Source organism: Perissodus microlepis, chromosome 18, assembly GCF_051167445.1.
Source record: "Perissodus microlepis isolate ML-2025 ecotype Zambia chromosome 18, ASM5116744v1, whole genome shotgun sequence".
Taxonomy (NCBI): Eukaryota; Metazoa; Chordata; class Actinopteri; order Cichliformes; family Cichlidae; genus Perissodus; species Perissodus microlepis.
In genome coordinates this window covers 26,617,683-26,632,988 of record NC_140478.1, presented here as the reverse complement: position 1 = coordinate 26,632,988, position 15,306 = coordinate 26,617,683, and the positions used below count along the sequence as shown (strand labels likewise).

The 15,306-nt window shown below is 39.1% G+C and overlaps 1 protein-coding gene across 1 annotated transcript in view; it reads left to right on the top strand.

Moving 5' to 3' along the window:
* The window catches only part of atp1a2a (ATPase Na+/K+ transporting subunit alpha 2a), a 51,133-nt gene that overhangs the window by 14,218 nt on the left and 21,609 nt on the right, over positions 1–15,306 (top strand). The window contains exons 8-13 of the mRNA XM_084913075.1: positions 1,531–1,799; positions 3,429–3,627; positions 4,619–4,728; positions 10,821–10,955; positions 12,941–13,020; positions 14,622–14,731. Coding sequence (XP_084769201.1) covers positions 1,531–1,799; positions 3,429–3,627; positions 4,619–4,728; positions 10,821–10,955; positions 12,941–13,020; positions 14,622–14,731 — 903 coding nt within the window. The remainder of the gene's footprint in view (positions 1–1,530; positions 1,800–3,428; positions 3,628–4,618; positions 4,729–10,820; positions 10,956–12,940; positions 13,021–14,621; positions 14,732–15,306) is intronic.

Genomic DNA, 15,306 nt, shown 5'->3' with positions numbered 1-15,306 from the left:
CATCAGTCCATAAAACCTTAGAGAAATCAGTCTTGAGATATTTCTTGGCCCAGTCTTGACGTTTCAGCTTGTGTGTCTTGTTCAGTGGTGGTCGTCTTTCAGCCTTTCTTACCTTGGCCATGTCTCTGAGTATTGCACACCTTGTGCTTTTGGGCACTCCAGTGATGTTGCAGCTCTGAAATATGGCCAAACTGGTGGCAAGTGGCATCTTGGCAGCTGCACGCTTGACTTTTCTCAGTTCATGGGCAGTTATTTTGCGCCTTGGTTTTTCCACACGCTTCTTGCGACCCAGTTGACTATTTTGAATGAAACGCTTGATTGTTCGATGATCACGCTTCAGAAGTTTTGCAATTTTGAGACTGCTGCATCCCTCTGCAAGATATGTGTGTGAATGTGTGTGTGAATGGGTGAATGACTGAATGTAGTGTAAAGCGCTTTGGGGTCCTTAGGGACTGAGTAAAGCGCTATACAAATGCAGGCCATTTTACCATTTTTTTTTTACCATATCTCACTATTTTTGACTTTTCTGAGCCTGTCAAGTCCTTCTTTTGACCCATTTTGCCAAAGGAAAGGACGTTGCCTAATAATTATGCACACCTGATATAGGGTGTTGATGTCATTAGACCACACCCCTTCTCATTACAGAGATGCACATCACCTAATATGCTTAATTGGTAGTAGGCTTTCAAGCCTATACAGCTTGGAGTAAGACAACATGCATGAAGAGGATGATGTGAACAAAATACTCATTTGCCTAATAATTCTGCACTCCCTGTATTTCCATCTCTGCTTCAGGATGTTTCAATAAATCCTGGAACTATTTCCCATTTTCCTAGAAATATATAAAGAAATGAGAGGTGGCCAGTTTGTACCCCCACCAAAAAAGAAATCACTGACAGCAAGACTTTATAACAAAGCTCATAGCTTCATAGCAGCCTTCCCTTTTGGACCAACCACAGCTTTGCACTCTCACATTCAAACACCTTCACTTGTCAGATTTACATGACTAAGCAAGCCATTAAAATGTTCTTTCAGATTCAAAATAATAACTCCCATTTAATAGTTACTGCTGTACTTTCAGGCATAGCACAAGAGCATTTTCACACGTACTTGTTCCTCTAGCAGCTTATGAAAACAACTATTAGATAATCTTTTTCATAATTACACTAAAGACTGGAATGAGACCCTGTATTACATCTGAGTAATAACTTTAGTTACACATTTAAAACAAGGATATAACCACTATTTGCTGGAAGGAGGGCCAGTGAGTGAAATCATCATCACATTTTATTTTAATTCATATTGTCTCCACTGTGCAGCTGTTCATGTTTTGCTGTTTTTTTTGTGGCCTATTTTTGTTTTATCTATTGCACAGTCATCCTAATTACAGTATTATGCCCTGCAGAACAGAAATCTCCTGTAAACCAATTTTAACTGAGTCAAGGCAGTTATATTGAACTAATTTTATCGGTAATGTCCCTTTGTGGTAAACAGAATGACTGATTTAATTTGAATGACCCCCTACTGCAGGTACAGCTCGTGGCATTGTGATAGCCACTGGTGACCGAACGGTGATGGGTCGCATCGCCACTCTGGCATCTGAGCTGGAGGTCCGCCGGACACCCATCAGCATCGAGATCGAGCATTTCATCCACATCATCACTGGTGTGGCTGTTTTCTTGGGAGTCAGTTTCTTCATCCTGTCACTCATCCTGGGATACACGTGGCTGGAGGCCGTCATTTTCCTCATTGGCATCATTGTAGCTAATGTGCCTGAGGGGCTTCTGGCTACTGTCACTGTGAGTATAGTGTATCTGAGTGTTTGTGTTTGTCTCTCTCTCTCCCTCTTTTTTGTTTTTGTTTTTTTAGAACAATAAGTTTTATAAAAATGATTTTCTCCAAAATATTTCTGCAAGATTTTCTATAAATAGCCGAGCAGTTTAAACGGTTTAATGAGAGTTTATGTCCCTGCACAGCTTCTTTCTGTCCTTGCTGCAATGACACAATGTGCACTTCAGTTTACAATAATCCCCTGTTGCAAGATCACTCCATAATATACTTCTGGGAAAAGAAAGTGAATGTGGGAAAGAAAAACTGGCTGTGCTACACAAAGATACAAAATTGTGTTTGAAATGGTAGTTTTAAACAAAGAATATGATTCAGGTTGATTGCAGGGGGGGCTTTTACAGGTACATTTGTTTTTTTTTACATTAACAGTGAGATTTTGTTTAAATAAACTGTAAAGAATCATCATAATGAGCAGAGCGAGGCAGGAGCTGACTGGTGTGTGGACTGTAGTGTGTGGGTATGTTGGATTACTTTTTGTACATTTGATTGCGGTCTAGCTTTTGGTTGTACAAGGTATCATTAGCATGATTACTTAAAGCTGCTTTCTTTGTGTTTTTGCAATTTGGAAGATCAGAAACCAGCTTCTGAAATTACTGTAAGAAAATGGAAAGTTTTCATTTGTTTTTAAGCTCTGTTTTCTGGCTTTGATGGACATTCTTCACCTGTTAAATTTGTATAGCAGAAGTCTGTCTGTGTCTATTGATAATGGGAATTTAAGATCACAGGCAGCAATAATGAAACCAACAAACAAACAAAAAAGACTTAAAGGCTTTACAAAAATTAGGAAAATAGCAGTAGGTGGCATTAATTTCCCACGGGCTTTTCATCTCGAGCAGCTGCTTTCATACCCATTTGATATTGTTGACATAAACATATTGATTAGTGCAGGTTTGCATGTGCCAGTTCCAAAGCCCTGATGGCATGCCTGCTGGCTCACTGTCACGGTTTACTGGCACATCTACATGGAACCAAGCCATCATCAATGTTATTAGTTACACCTGTGCTTTTCCTATCACTAATTTACCCTCGCTGAATGTTAGGTGTAGGTCTAATGATCTTACAGAACACAGCAAAGTGATTTATTACCGAATGTTGCTCTTAAAAAAAAATGCAGCTAACTTTTTCTGCAACAACAAACAGAGAGCAGGTTGAGGGGGATGCCAGCTGGCATTTTAAATGCCATCAGTCGACATTTCAGTGGTCGCAGAAAATAAATTAACTTCCAGTGGCTGGTTTCTTTAGTTGCATTCCCTTTAAATACATCATACAGTAAGGTATGTGTGGAAATGCTTGTGTGTACATTATGTGTGATATATTAGTTGCTATGTGGGTGACATATGGAATATGTCCACTCATCATATTTTTATGTTCTTGTTCACTTGCTGTTAACTAACCAGCGAGATCCTCACACACATACACACACTCTCATTGAGAAGGTACCCGGACCACGCATGGTTTCACATGCACAAACACTTGAATGCTCCGCCGCGTACACATGCTTTCACAATCATCCATCCTCGCCTCTCCTTTTTCTCCCTCCCCTACTCTTTCTCTGCCCTCACCTCCCACCGTCCTCCCAGGTGTGTCTGACTCTCACTGCCAAGCGAATGGCCAAGAAGAACTGTCTGGTAAAGAACCTGGAGGCCGTAGAGACTCTCGGCTCCACCTCCACCATCTGCTCCGACAAGACGGGCACGCTGACCCAGAACCGTATGACAGTGGCCCACATGTGGTTCGACAACCAGATCCATGATGCGGACACCACCGAGGACCAGACTGGTAAGACTGAGATGAAAGGAGAGGAGGAAAACAAGGGGAAAAGTAAGGAAAGAGAGAGAGAGCTTGGAGAGTGAAAGATATAAAGGAGAGATGGATGGGATGAAGAGGGGGGAGTGCGACCACCTGCTGAAATTCATCTGTCCAATGTTCACACCGCCAACCAACAAGGCTGTTCACTCTACTGCTTGGATTAATTGAGCAGCGGTATGCGGTGGGCGGCATAACCCTCAGCTACAAACGTGTCTTTTCCCAGAATTCCTCTGCAAGACTGCTTCTGCGGAACCAATCGGATTCTTGACTCCTGTGGAAAATCGAGCCAAATTTTAAAGAAGCTTTTAGCAATAACCAAAAGGTCTGGCAGGAGAAAAAAACAGGTGTTCCATGAATACTAATTAGTCCTGAGTCAGACAATTGTGAACTCATACAAGGAATAGCCAGTGGTGCTGACAAAGGCTGTACAAGAGAAACGAGGCAAGAGCTACGAAAAACACAGTGTGTTCAATTTTTTTTTTCTCCATAAAGTATGCAGACAATTTTTACAGCTGCTGCAGCCTTTTTAGCCTTTTGTACTGCACCGTGTCAAGCTCAACAATCCCAGCCATAGTGTGTCAGTGTGTTTCCACAATAACGTTGTACACAGTCCAGGAAAATATGAAAAATGAATGCAGGGGCCTGCAGTAGAGTGAAGGTCATTTTCAGTGCAATTGGGTGGGAGGGTTGAAATTTTGATACAAGTCATTTCCAAACACCTTTTTATTTTGAGTCCCTCTAGTTAAAAATGAATGGCATTTTAGAGACTGGGGATTTGAAAAATCACTTTTGTCAGGGAAACAGTGATTGTTCAACTTAACTGACCCTGATTCTATTATTTAGCTACAATATTCAGTTGTACTCTGTGAACTGAGAGTTAAGTCCATAGCATAAATACTGCATGAGTCCTACTTAAAAAAAAAAAAAAAGCCTAACACAGTTCCTTTTCCTATTCTCTCAGGTTTGGGTTTTGACAAGAGCTCTCCTACTTGGACTGCTTTGTCTCGCGTGGCTGGCCTCTGCAACAGAGCTGTTTTCAAACCCGGACAGGCGCACCTTCCCATCGTAATGGTAAAAAAAAGTACATATATATTTATACTGCCACTCACTCACACTTATTGGTGTATTGGTGCCTGAAGAAGTATGTATAATCTTTATTTTTTTCCCCCAATATCCTCTGCTCATCTCCAAAGAAGAGGAGCAGTATTCACAGTGAATTTGGTTCAGATAAAAGAGGGAGAGGCAGCTATATAAATAAGCTTTTTGAACAAACAGTGCTGTGTGTGGAGGGTAGAGGTGTAAAGGAGCCAAAGTGCAGCACAGAAGAGGCGTGAAGAATCCAACTAAAAGCGAGCTTTATTAGCAGATAAGTCCAATACAATAAAATCCAAACATTAATCCACAAGGCACGAGGGAGACCAGAACTCTACGGAGGAACTCTGAAAGCAAAGCAGAACAATACAGGACTAAACAGACATAAGCGGATGACATGACCAAGACAAATACAGGGACAGGACAATTTATACAGGCAACTGATTAGGAATTAGACACAGGAGAATAACAAGAAACGGGCGCAGACAATCCAGACAATCAGGCAGGGAGGAAGTAAAACTGAAAACAAGACACAAAAAACACTAGCAAAGTAAAACAGGAAATGAACCAGAGACGTGAAATATGAAAGTACATTTTAAACATGCTTGAATTAATTTACACAGAAGGGCAACGCCAGACAAAACAGAGGGGAAGGAAAACTGAAAGTGACTGTACTCTGTGAAGTCAGAAAGCTGACACTCATCTGAAGCAAAATGTGACTCCGAGATCCAAAATATTACAAGAAATAAAAGTCACTATTTGAATAATTATTGAGTTAAGACAGGAATCCAAAATCCTTCCTAAATACTAAAGAAGAAACTGGAGGCCATACACACGCTAAGCAATGACTAAAGCTTAAATACAACAAGAATTAATACTTGAATGATAACAAAAAAGAGGCAATGCAAGAATATAAAACTTCACCTCAAAATAATCAAGAAGATATACTTGCACAGCAGCCAACCGACCAACTAAACAAACAAACAAACAAGCAAACAAAACTCAAAACCCAAGAACTGAAACCAGGGACAGTGATCGATTCCTGACTCAGTGCTCTACCAGAATGTGAACATTGGACACATATAATGTAGCACTGAAGACACTATATGTTCAATTATTTAACTTCAATACGGAAAATACATGAACATAGCCTCTATAAATGATGGATGAAGCCACTCTTACATTACCTAACACATAAGTTTGACTCTTGTTTTAAAACCTTAAGTTGAGCATTGTTTCCATCACCATCTTCCTTTTTTTGAAACCGTATGTCACCAGCTGAGGGGTGGATGTGACACCACACATTCATAAGTTAGTGACTTGTCAATCACAAGTCCAAAGCATGCACTTTTTAAATATATTCGATCTTACTTTAAATAGAAGCTTACATATTAAAAAAAAAATCACGTTGTATTCAGTAAGACTAGAGACTGAGACTTAAACACGTCAAGGAAATGTTACAGAGGTCATAAATCAAGAGAAAATGAGCATGTTCTCAAACACTTCTGTTATTACCAGGTTTCTTTTTGCAACCAAAATAGTCACGCACTGCTGGCTGGCAGAAAGAACCGAGGTTCAAGGCTTTAGCCCCAGAGGCTACATCTATCTTTTATATACACTGTGTGGGCATAACCCACTCTCCTCTTGTCTCTGATTGGCTTACTCCAGCCAGTCATCACTTGTCATGTCCAAACCCAGCCAAACCAACCAATGAAGGCAATGAGTATTCACCAATCAAAAACAGGGTAAGGAAGGATGCGCTTCACCATCCTTGGAGAAAAAAAATAACCTGCCGTACTGAAAGATAAATGTCGTCTGGGATTTATAAATGGTTCTATGCAATGCAGCATGAAAAATAGATATGTACCTGCCGCATGTATACCATGCAACACAGCAGCGCTCACGCTATAACATCAAGTTACTGAAAACTTTGCATTTATACTTCAGCTTCATGAATTATCTCTACTCCCTAAAAAGGTGGAGTATACCACTTTTAGTTTAATCCAAGGGCATTCTGAGTGGGTCTTTTATATTTGGATCAAATAATGCATGTGCATTATTCATGACATGATTTTTGACAACATGGTTTGCCAGTAGGGTGAACTTAACAACATGTGGGAAGTGTTAGCTGAGTTGTCACTCCAAAATAAGAAGTGGTGAAATCAGTGTTCACTCACTAAATCTAAAAAAAGATTTAAAAACAAAATGTTTGGGTTTCTGTCAGTTTAATTCATGACAAGACTGAAAACTGTTAAACCTATAAGTGCTGTTGTTGTGCCCACAGGCGTAGATAGATAAACTTCACATACCGTTGCATTTGTTGCTAAAATAGCTTTAAAGTTAAAGTACAGAAAAATGCAAAAAGCAGAGTCAAACAGAAGCAGCTTTTGTAACATAAATCAAAGCACTTGTTACACATCTTAGCCTCTTTTAATGTTCCATGCAGACAAAGTGGCGATACTTCCGATCTAAGATTTATATGCTTGAATATGTGCTTAACTAAAAGTGACAATAAAGCCATGTAAAAGTAGTATAAGTGTAAAAGACCCTAATAAAAAAATGTAAAAGTAAATAATTTAAAATGTATTTAAAGTCCACGCTGAAGAATAGACCTGATCATGTTATTATAATACTTATTACATCATATATCTGGCGTTTGCAGTTTGCACGTTGTTCAAGCGGGGGCTAATTTAAACGTTTGCACATACTGCCGGCAATTTAATCGATGAGGTTAACATTGTTAACAGAGATTCAATTTGAAATCTCAATCTGAAAATTTACTGGTGTACATAAATAATATAAATGTAGCGAAGCTAGAAGGAAAACATTTGCCTCTGAAATGTAATGCAGTGTAGGTATACAACAGCACGAAATGCCACTACTGCTGTTTGCATTATGCAAATATGAGCATATAAAAGATGTATATTTTCTAAATGATCATACACTTTATCTTTAAATGAATCACGCCATCAGCTCTCATACTGATTGTATTAGAGGTTGAAAGCACAATATTCTCCTTTGAAATGTGTAAAAGCATAATGGCACTATGCTCAAGAAAAGTGTAAACACTTCAAAAGAAACGTAAGCACCGTGCTTTACATTAGAGTAGCCGTTATTGTGTCTCCTATCAGAAAGAGTATTACACAGATCCCTGAGAGTGGAAATTTTTTTTTTACATGTTGAGTTTTCATACCTTCTGCCTGAGGGTATCGGCTCCGGCTCTTTGTACAGGATGTGGTTCGGGTCTCTGGTAATTTCGAGGCTCTCCCTTCTCACTGTCTCTTCAAACATCTCTTGGATGAGACGAGAGGGAAAAGATGGGGCCAGCATGGCAATTATGTTCCCTGCGCTTCTGATCAGATTTTGAAGTTGTTATCTGAGTTTAACGGACTGGTTACCAAACCATCTTGTTATGCCATACTTGAGCAAAGATAGTTTGTATTCTCTCCTGTGGTCAGCCCATCCTCAGCTGCATGGCAGCCACAGGGGAATGAAAACAACCCATAAAAATAATTTGTCAGTACCACTTGACACTTGGCTTGGCATCTCTCTCACACATAAATACACATACACAGAGGATAATCCAATGCACCCCTGGAAATGACTCCTTCAGCACAGATACACAAACACACACACACTGCTGGGAAGGTAAGTCAATAATATCTCCATCTTCTACCGACTGCTGCCCCTCCAAACTGTGCTACATTGACCTGAAGAAATTCTCAGTATGGCTCTCAGTGACAGGGATTACAGCTTCTTGACTCAGATGGGAGCAGACGGTGCCAGTGCAGCCTCTGTACCCCTCAAGGTGGGCAGAATTCCTCCTTGGATCAAGTGACATGCGTATATCCCAGCAGCCCTCGAACACAGCAGTCGAGGCTCCATTAACATTACGCGAACAAGTACCCATCTTACTCGGGAAAGGAGAAAAATGGAATTTCCATGATCTATTTATTCATTCATGAAAAGGCACAAACAAGGACAAATCTTGTGGAGTGCGTGTCCTTGTTTGGCGGCCGTTCATGAATGAATAAACAGAAACAAAGAGAAATTTCTTGTCTTGGTTTAGTTCCCACTGGCGTATCGGGTGTCAGGTCAATCAGTTTAGCATGGATTTTAATAAATTGGCTCTAAGAGTGGTTTGAAATGCCGTTATTATCATGGAATTTTTATGAAGGTGGATTTCACAGGTTATCAAAAAAGAATTTTCTCTAAAATTATCCAAGTATCACAGCAAGCAACTTTATCAGACAAGTTAAAGCTGATAAACCTCCAAAAACAAAGAAATATCAAACAAGCTGCTTCTAGGAAAAAGAGAATAATACTACTTTGAGACTTGTGAAATAGGCTTTCTTACCATCTGTATAAAGTTTATTGCAGGACACACTCTGAGACATGGATCTAATAAGCTTAGGTACAACATCAAGTTTGATGTATGCAGATTGTATCCACTGATTCACTCCCCACAAGGCATCAGTTCCCACGATATTTCGCTCCATACTACAACATCCTTGAAAACAGCTAGAGGACACATCAATCTTGTGCTGCCACAGCTCAATAAATTACATTTTTTATTAGAATCCCAAACATTAGGTTTGCTTTTTTCCACTTTGACACCCATATATTTTTGATCAGCGCGTTATCTCCCAGCTCCTTTCCGATTCATTGGTTAGCAGATGTAGATCTTATCAGCAGACACGTTGTAAGATGGTCTTTCTAAATTTCTTTCCCAGGCTGCTTTTAGTCACAGACTGTTATAACAGCCAACTTTGAAGGCCTCTTTGTGTGGAATATTAAAATCTGTTTTCCAGCCATGACCAAAGATATTGCCGCAGTTCTTTCTCGTTGGATGTCTTTCATCTGCGATAGTACAAACACATATAGTGCAGCTTATACTTGAAGTTACTCTGTATTTGTCTTCATGTGGAAGCAGTTTACACATGTTAAGACTTTTGAAGCTTTTTCTTTTGAATTAAGGTCACATGTAGCTACACAGAAAAAAATGCCATCAAGCTCAATGACCTCAATGAATATGATCTGAGATAATTTGTTATACTGAAGCTTGTGTTTTGTTGGACTCAGTGTTTGTGCAACAGTAGAATTAATTGGTCCGGGTTAGAAAAATATCACGTTTTAGATTAAAATGCAACATTAAACAGATGAATTTCTATCGTCTTAAGGAAACGGCTATAAACGGTGGCTTCAGATTTTTATAGGTCATCATAACAGCTAGGACAAATGATTTAAGGAGCGTTTTAATTAAATATGGTTTACTCAGGCACTCGAGAAAATAACTCCATCAAGGACAGTTCTTCACCACCGGCGACACACATGTGGGTGGTCTGTGGAAACAGAGCTGAAGACCCCCAGCTACAGCTGGAGCATATCTGAGAAACTGGCCCCAGTACAGACTGAAGTGTAAAGTCTTTGTTGCTGCCCTACATGCCAGATAAATAGATCAAGCATCAAAATTAACCTTTTCTCCCTGAATTTCCCTGAGTATATTATTTCTTCACACCACTATTGGAAAAATATAACCAAATAATTTACTCATTTACTACAATCTTAGCAACCAATTTGCTACTGATTATTGCCAACAGGCAATACTCAAATGTCTTCCTCCAACAGTATTTATTTAGAAAATCATCAAGACCTTTAGAAGCTGCCCTTGAGAGTTTACAAACAGCATGTACCCAACTAATTAGCTATATTTTTCCTGAAGAAACTGGGCTGTTTTAATAAAACTCTTCCTCATCTTGTAGATTTTTTAAAAAGGGGAAAACATTGACTTCTTTAACGTGAAGTTATTAACTTAGACAACAATATTGTGGCCAGCATTGGTAATTCAGATCATACTCCACTACCTGCATAATTAATAAGAAACATAATGGATGTAAAGGAAGTCCTCTCAGGTATCTCAGCTAGTGTTTTAATCAATGAAATAACACATAATCCCAAAGCTTCCCACCACTGCAGTACGATAAACACAGGCAATGAGACAGACAACACTCATTTCCTAATATGCATATGTTAGTGACTGTGGTAATGTGCTCCTGTGTGTGTTTCCCCAGAGGGAGACAGCGGGGGACGCATCAGAGTCAGCTCTGTTGAAATCCATCGAGGTGTGCTGTGGGAGTGTTCGTGACATGAGAGCCGCAAACCCCAAAGTGGCAGAGATCCCATTCAACTCCACCAACAAATATCAGGTATTGCATGAGACTAGTGTCATGTCATGGCTTTGGGCTTGAACTGATGAGAAAATTAACACAAGGCTGAAATTTATTACTGTGCATTCTGGGTTTTTGTATATACACATATATTAAGCAACCTAAAAATGTAATAGAGTAACTGTTATGTAAATAGATATTGTTGCTCACTAGCCAGAGGAGGTATTTATTTCTAATCTTGACCAATTTTATGTTTATGAAAGCTGCACTAACACGTTATCACATAAAACTGATTGCTTTTCTGTCAATTTTTGTATTAAAATCAATTTTTACAATGTTTTAACAATCTAGATTTCTTATGTAATCAGTGTGAGCAAGACTACACAAAACCAAATAATGTCATGAAACTTAGTGAAAGACATGGACAAAGTCTTTAAAATGTCGGTATGGGTCCAGATCTTTTGGGTTGCAATTCCAGTGGTTTTATTTTTAATGTATTCATTTTATTTATTCATTCATTTAAATTTCAATTAAGAGGTTGTTCCTCTATTTACTTTAAATGATCTTTCACAATTCTGTCAGAGCTGTGGTGAGTTTTTCACACAGATTTCCAAGACGTCCATGAGAGGAAAAAAACAGAATTTTTTCCTTATATGCCAGAACTAAATCATGCATATTCATTTTTTAACCTTTTCCTACTGAGGGAAGGCAGCCTGAACATGTCTGCTCTTTTACCAGAGACACCCTGCTTAAAATTCACACTGCTGCACGCATTCATACTTGGAAGCTGCCCAACAAGCCACAAACGCAGCATTGTTGGTAACAGGAAAAACGGTTGCAGCATTAAAGCTATGCAATGTGTTTTATTTATGTTAGAAAGATACATCAGGATTATGAACTGGCTTGGCTGGGATACTAAGAAAGTGCTCTGCTGTTGCCTTTCAATGCACAGAAATCCCATTTGTAAATTTATTGTATGTTGAATATGCTATTGAATTGTAAATGGGTTGGTAACCTGCTTATAAACAGTGCCTGAATCAAAAGGCCTAACATGCTGGGAGAAGAACAGGTGAGAAGACCTGGATGTACATCACTAATTAAAATTTGCCATCATGCTAGACAATATCAGACATTTGCAGAGGTAGCTTCTTATGGGACTGAGCAAAGACAAGCATGCTCTGTAATTTTATTTTTTCACCAAAGTGGATTAAAAAATGTGAGGAGAAGCTATATTTTTTAATAAAATTGAACAAACATTTCCCATCCAGTATCTGTAGTAGAGAGGCAGTTGTGAAAGGTCTTATGTTAATCCACATGCTGCACTCCGTCCTCTAACAGTCAACACCAACAGAGCCAAAAGTTAATACTGAACTATATGAAGCCATCACGCAGAGCATTAACACCTTGCTCAGGGGAAGTGCAACAATTAACGCACAGAGATGTGTGTTTGCTTCGCTTTTCCACACCCAGTCTTTCCCAGCTTGTGTGGAGATTCAAACCAGCATATGAATTACACAGCAGCAGTGTTGAAGCAAACAAAGTACTTCCTGCATGCATCTTGTGCACCTGTTCCCTGACTTAAAATAGGCACGTCTGTGTTAGGGGAGGGGAAATAAAGCAATTTTGCTCTGGTTTTCTGAGATTAGATATGTTGTGACTCAGATACAAATTACCTTGGGGAATGTGTGTGTGAGTGAGGGAGTGTGTGCACACAAACTACTGTAGGTATGGGGGAAGGGATAATGCAAGGTGCTACACCAGAGGAATATATGCAATTGGGTAAATGAATGCCCCTTCAACATAAGGCATACATATGACTTTCAAGGTACACTCAGTCAATTCAACCTTGAGATGATTTTTTTTTTTAACCAGTTGGAAAATATGACAGCAGTGAAAACAAAATAAAAAAATAATAAATAAAAAATCAGACTAACAATAGACAATGAACCGCATGTGTGCATTGTTTTTAAAGCAAATCCCACAGTGTCGTGTCCTCACATTTCCTCCTGTGCGTTTTCTTCTAGCTTTCTATCCATGAAGCGGAGGACAATCCCACTGGTCATATTCTGGTCATGAAGGGAGCTCCCGAAAGAATCCTGGACAGGTTGGTTAATCAATAATGGATCGATTATATGTCTCAGTAGGAAAATAGCACAAAATTTGACTCGTTTTTCATTTAATGTTTCCTGTTGCTTTGTGGTTGCGGTAAAAAAATACTCTATCCAGGCTGTTAATTTTCTATATATTGCTTTGTTACTGTCAGGGAAAAGATTAAAATCCAGCAACATAATAAAACCGGTTGTTTTTATCTTTTTTTCATAGGCTTTGTTTAAAATATGGTGGCAATATCCATTAATTTGTCTTTATACATGCATAATATTTACAAGTGGGCACAGGTTAAGAAAACTTAACATTTATGCACCCGCATGATTGGGATTCATTTTGGCACTGTTTAACAGTCTGATGGATGCCCCACTGTTAGAGGCGGCAGGGCGCAGAGTCACTAGAGGTGGGCGGTAGATGACCAGGGGAAAAATGTGAAGTTAAACTTACCTGAATGAACATTTTTTCTTATTCTATCATGTTGACATTTATTTTACTAAAATTAAACTTCTTTTTTCCCTTAAAAAAAAAAAGATGATAGTTGTTTTAAAAACAGTATGACTTGGTGGTCGGGGTGGAAAAAGTTATTGCACTTTAACAGCTACTTTTGCAGCAAAAGTTCTACCCGGGGGTAAGTACTAACTGCGAAAGTCCCCGGGGAGCTGCATACTTTCAAAGCCTTCTTTCTGCTTGCATTCGCACTGCTAATGGGAACTCTAACGTGATGTAATAGCTGGCCAGCGGTTGGTAATGCAACATCACCTCTTGTTGTGGTCCTTTGTTTTCTTGTAATCCTGTTTGAGCAGCTTCATTTTCTTTCTGCATTGCTTCACTGTGTGGTGGATGCCTTGTAGCAAGTTGAAGGGAATTGATTTTTTTATTTTTATTTTTTTAACGTTTGCCTCCGACAAGTCAAAATCTTGTTGTATTTCCTTCTTTTCATATAGGCACAATAAAGCCTGGATGCCACTGTCAGTTTACTTCTTTGTGTTATTTTCTCCACTTTACGGTCAATAAGAGTTGTTGTATGAGAATATTGTTTTACCATGGTTTTAAGGGTTTTTTTTTTCTGTGAGCTGTCAGTGCTGCATTCATGTGTTTTACCAATTATTGTATACTTACATCACTCCCTAGAAGTTCCCTTTTATGCTGAGAAAGTATCTACTTTTAAAAGAAGCAAACAAAACAAAACAAAACCCTCGAAGCAGAGTTGTGAACTACAGGGGTCTCCAGTTTATGCTGTACAGCCACAGAAAAAAAGAGGGCACTACATGTCAAAGTTTGGATTGTGAATAACTTCCTGCTGTACACATCTCTGCCTAATAATGAGATTAAGTGCTCCTCCAGTGTGCATATACTTTGTATGTAACAGTGGTGCAAAAACAAACCCAACTCAGTGCTGACATGAATATTGAATTTAGAATAAAGCCACAGTAAAGCTGTTGTTGGCTGATAAAAAACTTATCCTTTTAAAGGCGCAAATCTTTTTGACACCACATATCATATTGTCCATATAGCTGGAGCTCATCCTGCTTATGTAATACAAGCACACTGATTATTGTAAGCACCGTAGTTCTAAATTCATTATTCATTGTTTTACAGATGCAGCACCATTATGGTACAAGGCCAGGAGGAGCCTATGGATGAAATGTGGAGAGAGGCTTTCCAAAGTGCCTACCTGGAGCTGGGTGGACTGGGAGAAAGGGTGCTTGGTACGTTTATCTAGTGGCACCAAATAAAAGCAGTCTGCTTGGGAATAGGTGGAGAGGAGAAGCAGTTGGACACAGCACTTACTTTTTATAATCGCCTTGGTACACAGGGTAGTTTGCCCTAATGTCCCCATAAAGGTAAAGAATGCTTGCACTGCAAGTTTTTGGCTCTTGCCTTGGATTGGAGCTGACACAGAGCAAACACTTATAACCAATGTTACACAAAATATTAGAAACATTTGTTTGCAGCGTTTTAAGGAGTATCAGGTGAAAATTGAGCAGTAAAATGCAGCACATTTTGGGTTAAAAAAATCAGTACTGGAAGTTCAGCTTTCGGTGTTTCTAAAGTGTTCGGCATTCTGACTCTGTAAATGTCATCATTTTGACAACCAAGGAGAAAACTTACCTGGCATCTTTTAAAAAGTGCCATAGGTAATAATTATGTGCTATCATCATTTTGTTAGAGTAGGCGTCACAACAGTGGAATATGGAATGGTGCCATTTTAGAGTGAAACTCCTGAAATTGTGTAAATTAGTGTGTCTCAGTTATGCCTTAGGTGATGATGATGATGGGTCGG